At 39.4% G+C, this 19,247-nt stretch overlaps 1 protein-coding gene across 1 annotated transcript in view; it reads left to right on the top strand.

Moving 5' to 3' along the window:
* The window catches only part of IMPG2 (interphotoreceptor matrix proteoglycan 2), a 73,468-nt gene that overhangs the window by 46,146 nt on the left and 8,075 nt on the right, over positions 1 to 19,247 (top strand). The window contains exons 11-14 of the mRNA XM_018060357.1: positions 576 to 661; positions 11,151 to 11,454; positions 12,430 to 13,724; positions 14,313 to 14,532. Coding sequence (XP_017915846.1) covers positions 576 to 661; positions 11,151 to 11,454; positions 12,430 to 13,724; positions 14,313 to 14,532 — 1,905 coding nt within the window. The remainder of the gene's footprint in view (positions 1 to 575; positions 662 to 11,150; positions 11,455 to 12,429; positions 13,725 to 14,312; positions 14,533 to 19,247) is intronic.

Genomic DNA, 19,247 nt, shown 5'->3' with positions numbered 1-19,247 from the left:
AGTCTATAGCAACTAGTGAGGATTCAGTAAATCTTACTGGGTTGAATTATATAATCTACTCTTTTAACTTTGTGACCCTTTAGTATTGGTATAGTGATAAACTCTCTGGTGTCTTACCCTGTTTTTCAAAGGTACTTTCTGCCAAAAAGGAAATAGTTTTGCTGCCAAAAAGGAAACAGTTTTGCATAATTTTCTCCATTTTTGGCATCACCCAAATGAATTGGAATTTCAGTTCAACTTTCTTACTAAAATGAAAAAAAATCAATTTTAGAACAGATACTTCATGGGAATCTTGAAAAGAGTAAAAAATGCTTGAGAAAGGAAAGAAAATAGGAGTGTTCAAAATGTAACAATGGGAAGAATATTTATGTTGGAGTCTTATAATTTAGATAGATGGTGCTAATATAAGTAAAATATTTGAATAAAGTATCAAGCATTTTCTAGGCAAGATCCTTCCATTTGTTCTATCCAAATCTAAGCTTATAAAAAGGAAGAACTTGGTTTTTAATTGTCTCTGAACCTTAAACACAGTAGTGTCTCAACTAAAAATTTATTTAATGTTATTCTTTCTTTAGTGAGAGGGGTTTTACTTCCCCAAAGTGAAGACCAAGTTTGGAACACTCAAAGTTCAAGTCTTCAGCAAGCCCTGCCATCTATTCTGGTAAGTATGTTTCTGTGTTTTATGCCTAGAACCAGGCTCTAAAACTTCTCTTCTTTGTACACCTACCTGCTTACTTTGGCATCATGGATTTCCCAAGCTGTTCCTATTTCAAATATTCTCTTACATCATCCTTGGAACATTATTCATATTTGTCAACTCATGGACCCAACCATGAGTGGATAATTTAAGCCTTCTGCAGTGGTTAAATGAAGTCCATACATTCGGCATTGCCAAAGTCTGCAAATGGTAGAAAGCTTATTTGTGGTTCATACTTGTTTGGTGATAATTAAACTGTAAGTGCCCACTGAGTTGTTCTCTAAAAGTTACCCAGATATGTAAATTTGATGTACATAGTTACAGAGTATAGCTTTTTGTTACAGGGACTGTATTGAAGAAAATGTTTATAGATTCCAAAGCCTATAGAACAGTGTGCATATGGAGAAGAGAGAAAGAAGAGTAAAAATAGTGCTTGGTTGACAAATGACAAATATTGCATGGGACTCTAAATCAGCCTCCCTTTATCCTGGGAAGAAAACATTCCCATTTGCACAGAAACAGCATGGAATGAAATTTGTATTTTGTTCCTACCACCCAACTCCCCTGGGCACACTTCTGTCCCTTCAAACCTCCACTTGCCATGACACCTACTCAGAAGCAACCAGTCAAAAAGAAAGTAGCTTCCTGTAGTGTCATAGAACAACCACCACAATATCACTGAAAACCAAACTGTCTACAACGATTCCAGGATCTTCTGCTATCACATAGTTGCACCATGGACATTCCCTTCTACATTCGCCACTCCTTCTACCCTCTTGATACTTCTTTTCTGTCTCATATGGCAGAAAAGGAACTAATGTTAAATTAATTTCAAACATCTGTTTCTTGGCTTTCATCCAACAGTGAAAATTTAGAAAGTCTGCCTCAAACTGGCTTAACCATCAATATGAGCAGCCATTCCTTCTGCTCAGGTGTAGAGCAACTCAGTTGAAATGTGGAGTCATTGGAAATACTCTTTTCACCAAGTTCCATAATGGAGAAAAAAGGTTAGAGGGAGATTGACCTCAGAGATTACATTCATTTGGTGTTTGTTTATTCATCCACTTACTCATTCAAGTATATTTATTTTGTCCTTTTCATGTGCCAAGTGCTGGGGAGACTAAGATGAATAAGGTGTGGTCTTGCCTACAAGAGGTAGTTTCCAGTCTGGTGGTGGTAGACAGACTTGTACACAAATAAGGTGGTGCTGTCATAGGAGTTCATTCAGGGTGTGGTGGCAGGGAGTGGTAATCCATTGCAGACACATGCCTCTGGCCTCTGTTCCTTCTGATCCCATTCTGGTCAGGGGTTCTGTCACCAGAGATTTGTGATGATAACTTAGAATGATGTAAAGACACAAATTTTATATAAGCCAGGGTTTGCAAACTTGAGATGAGCTGACTAGATCCAGCTATAGGCATATGCTTTGGAGCTATTTTTTTTAAAGCCAATTTTTAAAAATTAGGAGATATTTTGATAAAAATGCAGATTTTCAATTTCTTTTGAAAACCGGAAGATCCAATATCATTGTTTACATTTTCCATTGCAAGAAGTGGCTAGAGCTTGGTTGAAAGAGGCTGCCTGTTTAGTTACAGCAGATACTGACTAACTGTACTCATTTGTTCATTTATGTTGCTTGTTCTGTGGGTCTATTTGCATTTAAGCCAACTCCTTGGTTTTTCAGTTTGAGGAGACATTGGAATGTTCAGTTCAGTTCATTTCTGTTGCTCAGTCATGTCCAACTCTTTGTGACCCCACGAATCACAGCATGCCAGGCCTCCCTGTCCATCACCAACTCCCGGAGTTCACTTAGACTCAGTCCATCGAGTCCGTGATGCCATCCAGCCATCTCATCCTCTGTTGTCCCCTTCTCCTCCTGCCCCAATCCCTCCCAGCATCACAGTCTTTTCCAATGAGTCAATTCTTTGCATGACGTGGCCAAAGTACTGGAGTTTCAGCTTCAGTATCATTCCCTCCAAAGAAATCCCAGGGCTGATCTCCTTCAGAATGGACTGACTGGATCTCCTTGCAGTCCAAGGGACTCTCAAGAGTCTTCTCCAACACCACAGGTCAAAAGCATCAATTCTTTGGTGCTCAGCTTTCTTCACAGTCCAACTCTCACATCCATACATGACCACAGGAAAAACCATAGCCTTGACTAAAGGGACCTTAGTCGGCAAAGTAATGTCTCTGCTTTTGAATATGCTGTCTAGGTTGGTCATAACTTTTCTTCCAAGGAGTAAGCGTCTTTTAATTTCATGGCTGTTAATGGGTGATAATAAGACATGAAAGAAAGTGAAAGTGAAGTCGCTCAGTCATGTCCGACTCTTTGCGACCCCATGGACTGTAGCCTACCGGGCTCCTCCATCCATGGGATTTTCCTGGCAAAGGTAGTGGAGTGGGTTGCCATTTCCTTCTCCAGAGGATCTTCCTGACACAGGGATCGAACCCAGGTCTACCTGCACTGCAGGCAGACACTTTATCCTCTGAGCTGCTAGGGAAGCTAATGACATGAAAGAAAAGTATGATTAATTAGAAGTGTCTGGCTATTGCTTCTCCCCTTCCTCCCCCTCCTTCCTCTCTGTCCTCTCTACTCTAATAGAAGTGAGGTTTTTGTTGTTTTTTTTTAACCAGGTTTTATTTTTAGAAATTATTTTAGAAGTAGTAATTTGGGGATATTGAATTTGACACCTTTTGGCCTTCTGATTTGGAAAATCACTTGATGCACAGCGTGCTTCCTATAGCACTTAGCAAGCTTTTCAGTTGACGTTAGCAGAACTGAAACTGGCCAATATAATATTGAACCTGTTGATATACTACACTGAGCTAAAAGAAGAATTCAGAAGTTGAATTTGTTACTATGGGAACATCTATTCGTATAAAAATAAATGAAGTGCTATTCCTGGCATGTATGTGTTTACCTTTCAAAATATATGAGAAAGCTTCATTGCCATGCCATTTTTTTTTAGGGGGTACTTGTTTGGAATAGATGGTCTTCTTTCTTTCTTTAAAAAAAATCAAGTTGTTTTATTTCACATTTTTTTTTAGTATGTATTTAGCTTTATTTTATTTATTTATTTTATTATTATTATGTTTAATTTTTAAATTTTTTTTTACTTTACAATACTGTATTGGTTTTGCCATACATCACATTTTTTGTTGCCTACCTGTGGCTTAACCTTCATTTCAGAATTGTTTATTGTTTTAATTTTTATAAAATGAAAAGAAATTTAGTTTACCGGTATATTGAAATCATGTATATTGCTTGAGGATTTCTTTTTCATTGAGGATTCAATTGCCTTTCCTAATGTGTGTCAGGTGGTAGGCGCTGTCTGATAAAACTGAAATTCTTAAGCATAGGTTGAGGAGCTTAGTCATCTCTCCCGGAATTTTGAAAAAATGCACACCTAGAATTACAATGATATAAATATACCTGACTCAACTGGGAGCACAGGCGGCTTTAACACATTTCTAGAAGTAGTTTTAGATAATTAAGAGGAAAGCCAGTGAATTCTCGGGTATGGTATGATTCTTACCATCATAACAACTCTTTTGAGGGCCAGAACTTAGTATTGACTAAATGGCTTTCTTACTTAAAATTGAATACATATATAACTTTAGGATAAAAGAAAAAAATGAGAAAGGAAGAAACTTTCCCTTATACACAAATGGCTTCTATATTCAACATAGCTGCTGCTGCTGCTGCTGCTAAGTCGCATCAGTCGTGTCCGACTCTGTTGCGACCCCATAGACGGCAGCCCACCAGGCTCCCCCGTCCCTGGGATTCTCCAGGCAAGAACACTGGAGTGGGTTGCCATTTCCTTCTCCAATTCGAACTGAAGTTCATAGACGGGAAATGCCCACAGTCACAAAAAACAGAGAAAAAAAATCTGAACTAGATTCTGAATTACTAGAATTCTGTCCTTGGGCTTCACTCACCATATCAGACTTTTTGTTGAAGAATACCTATAAGTGTATATACCCACAGGGCAAAAGGATTTCCAGAGAAGAAACTAGAGCTAGCAGATTTGGCAGTCAGTTCTCATTCAGGCTGGCATGTGTGCAAAGATCCAAAAGACTCAGGTGAAAAAAGAGCAGAGAAAAAAAGAGCAGAGAAAGGAGGAAAGACCATTTTCTAATATTTAAATGTCAGTCACCTGAGTCTTTGGATCTTTGCACACATGCCAGCCTGAATGAGAACTGACTGCCAAATCTACTAGCTCTAACTTCTCTGGAAATCCTTTTGCCCTGTGGGTATATACACTTATAGGTATTCTTCAACAAGAAGTCTGATATGGTGAGTGAAGCCCAAGGACAGAAGTCTAGTAACTCAGAATCTAGTTCAGATTTTTTTTCTCTGTTTTTTGTGACTGTGGGCATTTCCCGTCTATGAACTTTAGTTCCTTATTTCTAATAGGCAAATTTTGACTAAATGATTCTTAAGAGTCTTTCTAGTTATAAAACTTGGTACTTTTTTTATGTTCATATATATGTGCATGCTCTGCCCCCCTTCCTAACATAAGATTTTTGTAAACCAAAGGATGGCCTTATAAAGCACTAAACCTTTGGCAAAACAAAAGCTTCTATTTTACTTCTACATTCTAGACTTCAATTTGTTGTCTTTTCATTTATCTGGAATTGAACTCTGGAATTGCTGTCTCCATCTGGACAGTTCTTTTTATTTCCCCTTTCTTGAGATATAATTGACATAGAACATTGTATAAATTTAAGGTATACAAGATGATGATTTGATATATATTGTGAAGTACTTACCACAGTAGAGTTAGTTAACAGCTCCATCACTTCACATACTCATCTTTTTTTTTTTTTTTGGTGGTAAGAACATTTAAGAGTTACTCTTTAGACAAATTTCAAGTTTATAACAGTACTGTTAACTATAGCCACCATGTTGTACATTAGATACCCAGAACTTATTTGGTTTATAGCTGCAAGTTTGTACTCTTTGACTGACATCTCTCCATCTCCTCACCCCCAGCCCCTGAAACACACCATTCTACAACTGTTTTTATGAGTTTGGCTTTCTCAGATTCTACATGTAAGTGGTACCATACAGTATTTGACCTTTTCTTCTGATTTAGTTCACTTAGCATAATGCCCTCCAGTTCCATTCATATTGTCACAAATGGCAGGACTTCTTCTCTTTCATGGCTAGATAATATTCCATGGTTTGTGTGTAATGCATCTTTATCCATTTATCCACTGATGGACACTCAGGTTGTTTCCATATCTTACTATTCTGAATAACGCTGCATGAGCATGAGAGTACAGAGAACTCTTGGACATACTGATTTAGTTTTCTTCAGCCATATATCCAGAAGTGGGATTGCTGGATCACATGGTGGTTCTGTTTTTAATTTTTCTGAAGAAATCGTATACTGTTTGCCACAATGGCTGTACCTATTTACGTTGCCACTAACAGTGCACATGAGTCCCTTTTCCACACACCTTTGCCAGCACTTTTATCTTTTTCGAAAATAGCCATTCCAGCAGGTGTGAGATGATGCTTTGTTGTGGCTTTGATATGCATTTCCCTGTTAAAGGTGATTTTTGAATATCTTTTTGTATAACTATTAGAATATTTTCTTTTTGTTTTTCTCAGACCTCCTATGGATATACCTTCTGCATGCTTCTTGCTACCTCTCGTGGCAGATTTCTTAAGCTTGTGTGCCTTCTCTTGATCCTGCAGTGCACTGGGCTGAGTGATGATAGCTTTCCTTTTGCTTTCCCAAGGGAAGTGCAGAGGCTAAAGTTTGTCATCTCTCCCTGGCCTCTAGATTCAGGCTGGCTTTCTGTTCACTAGCTGTCTGCCATGGGGAAGGCGTGGAGCAGGTGTGTGTTGGGGGGTGAGGCACACACAGTACTGGAGGTGCCCGTGGGCTATGCAAGGGGGATCAATGGGCAAAGCGTTTTGGCAACTCATGGTCAGGCCTCCCAATGGAGTCCGTCATGCAGTTAGTAGGATCTGTATCCCTTTAATACGTTCAGAGTCCTGGCTGCTCTTCTTTCAGCCACTTCCCATACCCTAGTTGTGCATCTTACAACTCAGTACTCTGGACAGAGTGAGAGAGAAATACAAGGACCTGCACAGCTGGGGCGGCCAGAGACTAACATACACTCTCACTTTCCTCTGTGCAGAAATCTTGTGCAGAGTGGTGCTCTCTTGGCCGTGGGCTGTGTTGCCATGTGGGAGGGATGAGGTGGGTAAAGTGAAAGTGTTTCGCTTACCCTCAACAGTATGTCTGAACTTGGATTTAGTGGTGTTTGGGGAGCTACTCTGTTGGACTCTTGGACTTCCACAAAGGCTCTCTCATTTACAGGTGATTGTCCAAGTTATTGTTCTCCAGTGGCTCCCAGATTGTGTCCAAGAGGGGCTGGAGCCAGTTCATGGGCCACCTCAGGTCCACAGCCAGGGCTGAAGTCTGTATGCTTATTACCCAATGTGCCAGGTGGGCCAGACTCCTTCTGGGTCCCTTGGTGTATAGTACTGAATCCCGCAGCTCCCACAAAGTCACTTTTGTCCACAAAGGGTGCAAATTGCTGTTATTAAAAGGGGAGTATGAGTTGGGTATGTCTTATTCATCTTGCTGACATCACTCTGGTTCATTTTTGAGGACCCAGAAAGTTTTAGACTCTCTAGTCAGAAATATAAGGCAACTTTATGTATCTGTTTGGTGCTAGGTTATATAGGAGCACAATGTACATAGCTCAGTGATCACAAGCTGCTTTCCCTATAGAATTTTGAAGTTATAAAGGTTAAATTCATTCCTGGTGATGACATACTCTTTTTTTTTTTTAATTTTACTTTACAATACTGTATTGGTTTTGCCATACATCAACATGAATCCGCCACGGGTATACACATATTCCCCATCCTGAACCCCCCTCCCACCTCCCTCCCATACCATCTCTCTGGGTCATCACAGTGTACCAGCCCCAAGCATCCTGTATACTGCATTGAGCCTAGACTGGCGATTTGTTTCTTATATAATATTATACATGTTTCAATGCCATTCTCCCAAATCATCCCACCCTCTCCCTCTCCCACAGAGTCCAAAAGACTGCTTTATACATCTGTGTCTCTTTTGCTGTTTTGCATACAGGGTTATCATTACCATCTTTCTAAATTCCATATATATGGCATACTCTTAAATACTAAAATTTACTAGAAAAATGCCAGAAATCTTTCCCCTGATTTAAATCATCTTTTTGGCCTTACTCATGAATCAAGTTTTGATATCCTCAGGTTCACTTCTGATGAGAGGATTCCCAAGAGGTAATTTCTTATCCTGAAATGGTTCTTTTTTTTTTAATGTATCATTTGCAGCAGTTACATCTAGTCTTTTGAGGATGGTCTTCCTCTTCCTTTGATATATATTTTGCTTTTCTCTATATATTCAGTTCATCAGACTCAGATCACTAGACTCCAGTCTAATCCTCAGATGTGTCTTTGTCTAATTCCTATTTTTGACCAACTCACATTGCCAAAAATATGTACAAATATTGCACCATCCTCTTTTCATCACTTTCCTCCTTACTCTTTAGATTCTTTATTTCTAATTAAATTTTGCCAGAATGATACCATTTTTGGTTCATATTATTGTTTTAATCCATTCTCTTCTTCCTTTTCTGGCCGTTTGTATTTCATCACAAATCTTGTAATCACCTTTTAACAAAAATGATGCAAACTTTTATGGATATTTAAAATACATTGCACACAGAACATGGCTCAGTTAGGGTTTCAGTAGTAGCAGAACTCCCTGGATAGTAGTGCAAGGCTAAGGGAATAAAAAAGGAAATCTCAGAGTGTGCTGAGACTAACAGCAGTGAGAAGCCATTCCCATCCATTGAGTTTTAGGGCAGGGGGAGGAAATGCAGTGACCAGAGCCCAGTAAGAGCTGAAGCTTCAGTTGTAGAGGGATAGAGCTACTGCAGGACACACAGTATGGAGGCTTAGAGGAAAGAAATACCCTTATCTCTTGCTCTTCCTGTTTTTTGATCTTCTGCTTCTAAACGTGCAAACTCAAACAGAAGACAGCTTGTAAGGGAGTGGGGGTGATGAAGTTATCAGGGAAGAGAAGGAGCTAGGGTTGTGACAGATAAAAATAATCAACAGGATGGCCCACTTAAAATAGGACCTAATTAAAAGAGTCTGAACAGGGAACGAAGTGTTGGTGTCACTGAGTTCCACAAAAGAAAATTAGTTACTTGACTTAGTGCTTTTAGTTTAAAAATAGTTGATGAAACTGAGAGTATTTCTGCTGCTGCTACTGCTGCTAAGTCGCTTCAGTCGTGTCCGACTCTGTGCGACCCCAGAGATGGCAGCCCACCAGGCTCCCCCATCCCTGGGATTCTCCGGGCAAGAACACTGGGGTGGGTTGCCATTTCCTTTCTCCAGTGTATGAAAGTGAAAAGTGAAAGTGAAGTCACTCAGTCGTGTCCAACCCTCAGCGACCCCATGGACTGCAGCCCACCAGGCTCCCCCGTCCGTGGGATTCTCCAGGCAAGAGTGCTGGAGTGGGGTGCCACTGCCTTCTCCAAGAGCATTTCTATGTATACCCAATGATCCACTGTGCATCTGTCACTAGAAGAAGGGATGAATTCGGACATGCTCAGTAATTTCTTGCCTCCTGTTTCCTCCTTTGTGATTGCGGGAGTGTGCTGGCCAATGCTTCATCATGTGGACCCTTGATGGAGAGACGAGGGAAAGTGTGTAGGCAAAGAATGGACTGCAGCCTACCAGGCCTCTCCATCCTTGGGATTTTCCAGGCAAGAGTACTGGAGTGGGGTGCCATTGCCTTCTCTGAGGCAAAGCATAAAAGACTATAATTAGGTGATATAACTGAGTTGAGTCCCTCCATAGCTTAGTAGGTTGAGTTAGTTTGTGGCTATAGACTAAACTATAGTTAGCCACCTTAAAATTGTGTGCTTTTGTTTAAAAAGCATGTTAGGCTTGAGCATATGTGCCAGTGAAAGTAACCACCTCCAGGAATCTCCTGGAGGAAGGGGGAAGGGATTCTGTTCAGAGTTTCTTATTCTTAGTTTTCATGGACGTCCTTTTGTTCATAGCTATTCCATGAATTCTAGTTTTCAGGCAGGTTTGCTTGTGGAAATTTTCTTAAAGTTTCCAGTTAATGAGAAAATATAGTGATTCAACAACTCAAGAAGTATTTTAGAAACCCAGGCTGGAATAATACAATGGGCATGTGATGAGGCTCCATCCTTTACTGAGGAACCTTTAAGAGTGTAATACCATGTCTTGGTCCCTCTCTTAGACCAGTTAAGTTAGGATCTCTGGGGTGTGTAGCTTGGGCATTGGAGTCTTTAAAAAATCTGCATGAGATTTTAATGCTATGTAGAGTAGAGAATTATTGATCTTTTCTATTTTTCTTTTTCAGTTTTCACCTAGGAAATATTTTATGAATTCCTTCTATGCATATGACACTTCTTGGGTTTTGTTATTCAGCTAGATTGGAATATATAAACTCCTATCCAATGTCATGGCCATTTTACCCATTAACATCATCATTAAACCTTTTTACATAGACTGATCTTCACAAGATTAAATAATTAATATGTTCAAGGATTGTGTTTCTGTCCACTTTTCTGTTCCTGAGCGTGTGCTTAGTCTCTCAGTCGTGTCTGACTCTTTACAACCCCATGCGTTGTAGTCTGCCAGGCTCCTCTGTCCATGGGATTCTTCAAGCAAGAATAGTGGAGTGGATTGCCATTCCCTTCTCCAGGCAATCTTCCCAACCCAGAGATCAAACCCAGGTCTCCTGTATTGCATGCAGATACTTTACTGCCTGAGCCACCAGCTGAATTTTAAGATACAATTAGTACTATGTTTGTAAAGGTGGTAATTCACAGATATTGCTATAATTTGCAAATATGGCTACTTATTCAAGGTAAGAGACCACATTTCACTTGGTGGCATTTCTTATAAAAGACCTATAATTAATTTTTAATACCTTTCAGAATGATGAATAAAATTACCGATTGTTCTTCCTGCTGTGAGCAATGTGCTTAGGTTTTTGACAACAAAGTAAAGATATTAGTAACTTCTGTGTATTTAAAGCACACTAATAAGACAGAGGGAAAGGAACCATCTAAAGCAAGAGAAACAATGTTTTATCCCACAAACTCACTTTGCTTGGGATCTTATAAAGATAATACGTCATCTGTTCCCACTTTTCAGGTGAGGTTCAAGTGATACATGATTTTTCTCTAGATTTTCCAACTAGTAAGTGGTCGAATTGGGATTTAATTATAGATCTGTTTGCTTCTAGAGCCCATACCCTATCCCTTCCCCAATATTACATTGCCTTTTGTCCCTGTAAACTCTGGGAATGTAGATGGATGGATGATTATTTGAAATTGTTTGTATGTGCTTCTTTTATCGATGATATGATTTAGCCTCTTTTTGCCCCTCCAGGATAATACCCCTCAAGCTGAATGGCCCTCAGCAGATGAATCCACCACGAGCAGTATTTCACCACTTGGTTTCAGCTCTGGCCTTCCTTCAGCCACTGACAGGGAACTCTGGTCAGAAAGCCCTTTGGGTGATTTAGTGTCTACACCCAAATTAGCCTTTCCCTCGGAGGTGAGCCTCAGTTCTTCCCCAGAGGTTTTAGACCTTAGCGGCTTGACTATTCATTCTGTCACCCCAGCAGTGCTTCAGACTGACCTGCCTGTGGCTTCTGAAGAAAGGCCTTCTGGGTCTCACTCATTAGAAGATGGTAAGGAATTTTAATCACTTTTCATAATTTATTGCATCAGATGACAGGTTTTGAAGAGAGCAAGAGACTAGGGTTAAAAGAAAGCATGGCCACATGGACTGGGAGGAAATGTCATAGGAAAGTTGTGTGAGAAAGGGTGCAATCGACTTTAACGTGTTGGAATGGAGAGTCCAAATAGATAAATAATAAGAAATGAATATCTTGGGTGAGATCACCTAATAGATATTTTGAAGGTCCTGTTAAAGGATATATAATTAAATTATATTACTATTTAAGAACTACTCTACTTGCTTGAGTATTTTAGTAGTAAACAAACAGCCTCAAAGATTATGCCAGTATCTTTTAATAGGATTAATTTGGGGCCAGTAGAGATTTCTAGCTTGCATCAGGCTTGAGAAGGGGAAAGTCTAAACTAGGGAAGCTGTAGCAGAGATTAAGAAGTGAAAGTCAGGTAGATGATTTAGATGTAGCAGGAGAGGACCAATCAGTGAGACTCAGGGATAGCGTACAGGTGAAAGAGGAAGATGAATAAAGATATAAATAATGAGCCCAGGTTTTTGAACATTGGGTGAACCTGAAGAATGGTGGATAATAAACATAGCCAGGAAATGGGAATTCGATTTCCTAGGGAATTTTCTTCGTAAGATTTTACTAGAGTTAGTCTTTGTTGTCAATATGGCTACCAGCAGTTCTCTGTTTTCACGAGGTAAAAAAAAAACCAAAGTGTTTGAAGATGAGTTATTTTAGTACCTGATGTTTTGTTATCCTGAGGGAAGGGGGTTATAATCATGAGTGATTGTACCACATCACAAAAACATAATGATCCCTTCTTGTTGTTTGCTGGATTTGGCAAAGTAAAAGTCAGCAACTGTCTGTCATGATCTAATGGGAAAATACCAGGTAGCTGGTTTTATTAGGACTGGGAATATATTTTGGCATCTTTGTAGATTGATTAATGGAAAACTCTATTTTTAGGATTAATGAAAGTTGAAGGGTCAGAAGATTTTCTTTCTGTCAATCCATTGCCTTCAAGTCCATTTACTTATCCTGTGCCAAAAGAAACACCACCATCCATGGAAGACTCTGGGGTATCTTTGCCATCCTCACCATATCCAGTCTCCTCTGTCACATTTGATCTTCTTGCTAAAGAAGTAACTACACCGTTTGGCATGGACTCTTTGGCCTCCAAAGTCAAAGACCAATTAGAAGTGAGCACTTGGATGCCAGACACAGCTATGGAAAAAGAGTTCATGTTTGAAAGTGGTTTGGGTTCAGGGTCTGGGCAAAAGGAAGACCTGATTACCTGGCCATGGAGTGAGACTTCATTAGAGAAGAGCACTGAACCATTGTCCAAGTCATGGCTTGAAGCTGAGGATTCAGTTTTGCTAACTGAGGGTATAGATGTGAGACTAGTTATAGATGACAAAATAGATTCTGCATATCAACATACTGAGCATTCAGAATATGGGCCTTTTAATGGGTCTACAAACTTTGCAGAAGATGAGCCCCTTAGTGGACCTACTGTGTCCCTCTTTGCAGAGACCACAACTCAATCTGCATCTCCAATTCTACCCAAACACACATCAGAAGTACTCGACACTGATTATTACTCAGTTACCAAATCACCTCCTCTGTTGACATTTGTGGCAGTCTCTGCTTCTACTGATAAACCAGATCAAGTAGAAGATTTTCTAAAGGAGGATATGGAGCAGACTACAGAGTCATTTAACCGTGAATGGTTTGACAATAAGATTTCAATAGAAAAGTCAGATGTGCAGCTTTTGAGGACCACAGTGCCAGAGTCAGATGTCATTTGGGCAAGAACTTCTCCCTTAGGGAAACTGTCCAGAGACACATCGGCAAGTACACCACAGAGTACTGACAAGCTCTGGTCGAAAGCTTCCATGACACAGTCTACCAAATTGCCTTCAACCATAAGTTCCGCCCTGCTGGAAGATGAAGTCATTATGGGTGTACAGGATATTTCATTAGAGTTGGACCAGATAGGCACAGATTACTATCAGCCTGAGCTAATCCCTGAGGAAAGTGGCATGGTTGGTAGTTATGTGGAAATGTCTACAAATATCCACTCCACAGAGACGGCCGTTGTGGCTCAACCCACAAGAAGTGATGACTTGAGTCATACCCAAGCCACTGGAGCTGTGGTGGTTTTCTTCAGCCTCAGAGTGACTAACATGATGTTTTCAGAAGATCTGTTTAATAAAAACTCTTTGGAGTATAAAGCCCTGGAGCAAAGATTCTTAGAACTGGTAAGCATAAGAAGTGAAATACGGGCATTAGTGAATAATCATATATGAACCACCCCTCTTTCCCCACAACATAAGATCTGAGCCAAGGAAAGTGTGTTCTGCTGTGGACTTTCATTTCCTATCATCTCCAAATAGTGTAATGGCCTAGGGTTGGTAGGAAAAGAATGAGACAGGTGGATTCAAAAAAAGGAAAACACAAATGTGGCATAACAGTGATATGACAACTTAGATACTGGATTTTTTTTCTGTAATTTCTAGGACTGAAACAAGTTTAAGATTTATCTTCACATTTTATTGTGAGATCAGTGCTTTGTAGGTACCTATAATGCTTTCACTGTCACGATCCTTTAGTGAAACAGAGAATAAACTCTTTGGTGGCTAAAACTGTGAGTTACATGGATTTCCTAAATAACTCTGATAACCTTATGACTCAAATAATTCACAATTCATACTTCTGTTTATGAACAATTTAAATAATGTAAACAATACAGGTTGGAAAACTGGAGAGGTTCATCTTTCTTTGTTTTTGGTGTATTGAACAGAATGTAAAACTTTGTCAATAAACTAACCACTTTACATGTATTGTAGCTGGTTCCCTATCTCCAATCAAATCTCACTGGATTCCAGAATTTAGAAATCCTGAACTTCAGAAATGGCAGTATTGTGGTGAATAGCCGAATGAAGTTCACCAGGTCTGTCCTTCCTAACGTCACCAGTGCTGTCTATGTGATTCTGGAAGACTTTTGCACTACTGCCTACCAAACCATGAACTTGGCTATTGATAAATACTCCCTTGATGTGGAATCAGGTAATGATATTGAATACCATCATGGTTTCTTAATGGAATCTAATTATTATTTGTGTGTATTTTCTTCCGCTGAATTGGTAAGTTCAATACTTACCCAATAAGTTCAATACTAGGTAAAAGAGGACTAAGTCAGGCAAATTTGCCGCATTTTGATAATTAGTAAATTATCTCTTCCAAGGATGTCAGTATCGTTCTCTTTTCAGAAGGATTGTCCCACATACTATCTTTACTTAGCTCCCATTCTCTTTTCTACCTGCTCTGTCTTTTTCTCTCTTTACTAATCCATTGAATCTGTTCTTGCTACCTCTGTATGTTGTGAACCCCATTAGATGTGAACTCTCTTGCCTTCTGTGTTATTCTTCTGTGTTGTTTTATCTATTTCCATTATTGTAGGTCTAATATAAATGTTAATAACTCTCTACATTTTTATATGCAGATCATGCTTATTTTCTGAGCTTCAGAATCTGTATCTAACTATGTAGTTGATGACCTCAACTTGGATATATTCTATGTATATCAAGCTTAGATTAAGCCCTGAAGCTAAGACTGAGCCCTTGTTTTCCATCTCTTCGTACCTTCCAACTAAATCTGCTGCTCTCAGCTTGTCTCTGTTGTTAAATGGAAATTATATCCACTCTACTACTGAAGCCAGATACATAGAAAGTCACTCTGATACCTCAGTTTCCATCACCTCTAACTTTTAGTCACTCACTAAACTTACATTGATTCTGAATTCTAGATATCTCAGATCTACGTGTTTTTCTCTGCCTTCACTGCTCCTTCTTTAGGCCAAACCTTCATCATCTTTCATTTGGACCAGTTTCCCCACTGTCTCCCTTTTTTTCCCTACCTCCCATCCCCTCCCATTTGTTTTCCAGACAGCAACCAGGGCACTCTTTCTAGAGCATTGATCAGATTATTTCACTTTCCTGCTTAAAATACTTTCAGTGGCTACCTGGTTCAGTAACCACAGGCCTGGTTCCTATCTTCTTCCCCAGTATCACCCAGTGACACGAACTTTTTTACTCACTGTGTTCTACTCGGACTAGCTTCTTTTGGGTTCCTTTGATTCCCCAAACTTTTCTTGTCTTGAAACCTTTGCACGCTCTGTCTTCTCTGCCTGAATCTCTTTCCCCTCTTGGCTGACTTCTGCTTACCCTTGGTGCCTCTGTTCAAATGTTTCTTCCTCAAGACTTTCACTGATTCATCCATAATCTAGACTGGTTCTTTTCCCTCTGTAGAATTTATAACTATTGTAATCATGCTAATTTATGCACATAGTTGCTTAATAGCTATTTTTCCTGGTGGAACTATCCACACAGACTGAGATTTTATCTGTTTAATTAGCCACTTTATAGCCAAAACCTCTGCATATAGAATGTACTCAAAAATACTGTGAATGAATGAAATAAACCATTATTTTTATTTGAAAGACTTGGATGCAGAGAATACTGGTGGATGCTCAGACTTTTTTCTTTTTTACCTTCTGCATACCAGAGGAGTGTGGTTTTGAGTAGGAGTAAGGTGGAATGTCTGGGTTTGAATGTCTCCAATGCTCTTTACTCTCAAACTGGTTTGGAAGTCAGCCCTATCCTTTAACCGGGAAAGAAGCAAACATTCTTTCCTTTGAAATCCATGAAGGATCATTATTCATTGAAAGTGAGGAAAATGATTTAGCTGATTCCCCTATATCCACATCTCTTGCCACTTGAGTTCTTTAAAGACATTTGCACATTTTTTGCCATGTGGTCTTGTGGTATAGTGGAAGAAGCAATTAATTATAATTTGGAAGGCCTGGTTTCTTGCCTCTGCTTTGCCATTTGTCATTTGTGTGATCCTAGATGAGCTGTTTTATCTCTGAACCTTACTCCCTTATATAGCAAATGGGATAATATTACTTGGCTAGTATTTCATAGGGCTATTCTAAGGATTAAACAAATAGCATATATAAAAGCATTTGACTAGCCATATAAATGCAAGCAGTGTTGATTTATAAAGCTTTTGCAAAAGTCTACCCACTTCTTTTTGAAGAGAAGTATTTAAATAAGTACATTTACTTCAATTTTGTATGTAACTCATGTGTCAGATGTATGCCAAGTCATCCAGGTTTATAGAACCACCTTTTTCCTTAATATTCAAATGAATTTGCATTCATCCTCATCATGTGCAGTGTAAAACCTGCATCCTAGCCCCTCCAAGCCCTAACATCTCTAGGAATTATCAGGGAATTTAACTATCTCTTAAATTTCCAATCTCACCGTATCCCTTGACCCTTGTGGTGGTTCTTTATGTTAATTCAACACAGATCACAGTCCCATATTTTATTTTCCCAAAGTACCCTCAACACAGGGCAGTTGATTCCATCAGATATTTGCTGATGATATGAGGGTGATAGAGGAGTTTTTGTCATAGTACAGAAAATGGGTTAAAAAAATATTACCGTTAGGTATAAATATCCCAAAATTTCTCAGCCACACTTTCAAAGGTGTCTTTTAACAGCCAATTTTTCCTCCAGGACAGAGTCAATTGCTACATTACTCTGGCACCTCTGGCTATTTTTCCAGACCTTCTTCATATTTCCTCTACTCCCATTTTCTGGGACCAATCAATCCTTCTCTTTGCCTGTCCCTGGAAAACCAGAATGTAATTCATTGTACAGTTTAGATCACTGTCTCCTATCTCAAGCGTAGCTCTAAGTCTCCCTCTGTTTTCCCATAAAGTCATTAAATATTCATCCAAATGGAGAGCTATCCCTTCTGAACATCTACCTTTAATCTGCACAAAAGACTAGAAAGAGACTTTAAAATGCCAATCTCTTATTTGCATGATTAAAATATTGGTCTCAGTCTCTCTCCTTGATTGGAAATAAAAGGGGACAACATTTATCTTTCTCCCCTTATGGATTCTATTTTTCCTTTCCCTAGGCACTCACCTACACCCTTAGAATGGTCACAGAGTTTTAGAAATTTTAAATAGAATTTTCCTATTACACATACATTTTTAGCTAAAAGGTTTCAGATTAAAGTATTGTATTTTATTTGAAATTGGCTAAAGATAAGATTGACTTTTCTCTTGCTTAATTTATTTTCACATATAATGTCTCAGAAATTCTTGAACTTCCATCAATAAAGGGGGACTGTGCAATACCATCCTTTGTTGTTGTTCAGTTGCTAAGTCGAGTCCAACTCTTTGGGACCCCATGGACTGCAGGACATCAGGCTCCTCTGTCCTCCACTATCTACCAGAGTCTGCTCAAATTCATGTCCATTGAATCAGTGATGATATCTAACCATCTCATTCTTTGCCACCCGCTTCTCCTTTTGCCTTCAGTCTTTCCCAGGATCAGAGTCTTTTCCAGTGGATCCACTCTTCACATCATATGGCCAAAGTATTGGAGCTTCAGCTTCAGCAACAGTCCTTCCAGTGAATATTTAGGGTTGATTTTCTTTAGGATTGATTGGTTTGATCATGCAGTCCAAAGGACTCTCAAGAGTCTACACCAGTATTGCAATTCAAAAGCATCAGTTCTTTGGTACTCAGCCTTCTTTATGGTCCAACCCTCACATCCATACATGAAAACTGGACAAACCATAGCTTTGACTATATGGACCTTTGTTGGCAAAGTGATGTCTGCTTTTTAATATGCTATCTAGGTCTGTCATAGCTTTCCTTTCATGGAGCAAGTGTCTTTTAATTTCATGGTTGTACTCACCATCTGCAGTGATTTTGGCACCCAAGAAAATAAAATCTATCACTGCTTCCACTTTCCCCCTTCTATTTGCCGTGAGGTGATGGGATCAGATCCCATGATCTTAGTTTTTTAGTGTTGAGTTTTAGGTCAGCTTTTTCACTCTCATCTTTCACCCCCATCAAGAGGCTCTTTAGTTCCTCTTCACTTTCTGCCGTTAGTGGTATTATCTGCATATCAAAGGTTGTTGGTATTTCTCCCAGCCAAGCTTGATTCCACCTTGTGATTCATCCAGCCTGGCATTTCATGTGATATGCTCTGCATATAAGTTAAGTAAACAGGGTAACGATATATAGCCTTGTTGTACTCCTTTCCCAATTTAGAGTCAGTCTATTGTTCCATGTCCAGTTCTAACCATTGCTTCTTGACCTGCATATAGGTTATACAGGTTTCTCAGGAGACAGGTAAGTTTGTCTAGAACTCCTGTTTCTTTAAAAATTTTCCGGTTTGTTCTGATCCACAAAGTCAAAAGCTTTAGCATAATCAATGAAGCAGAAGTGGATGTTTTTCTGACACTCCTTTGCTTTCTGCGTGATCCAACAAATGTTGGCAATTTGAACTCTGGTTCCTCTGCCTTTTCTAAACCCAGCTTGAACATCTGGAAGTTCTCAGTTCATGTACTGCTGAATCCTAGCTTGGAGGATTTTGAGCATAACATTGCTAGCCTGTGAAATGAGAGCAATTGTACAGTAGTTTGAACATTGTTTGACACTGCCCTTCTTTGGGATTGAAGTGAAAAAAGGACCTTTTCCAGTCCTGTGACTGCTGCTGAGTTTTCCAAATTTGATGGCATATTGAGTGCATTACTTTAATAGCATCATCTTTTAGGATTTGAAATAGCTCAAAACTCAGCTGGAATTCCATCATCTCCACTAGCTTTGTAGTAATGCTTCCTAAGGCTCACTTGACTTCACACTCCAGGGTGTCCAACTCTAGATGAGTGACCACACCATTGTGGTTATCTGGT

Source organism: Capra hircus, chromosome 1 (genome assembly GCF_001704415.2).
Source record: "Capra hircus breed San Clemente chromosome 1, ASM170441v1, whole genome shotgun sequence".
Classification (NCBI taxonomy): Eukaryota; Metazoa; Chordata; class Mammalia; order Artiodactyla; family Bovidae; genus Capra; species Capra hircus.
The sequence above is the reverse complement of the archived record's forward strand: the minus strand, read 5'-3'. Positions and strand labels throughout refer to the sequence as shown.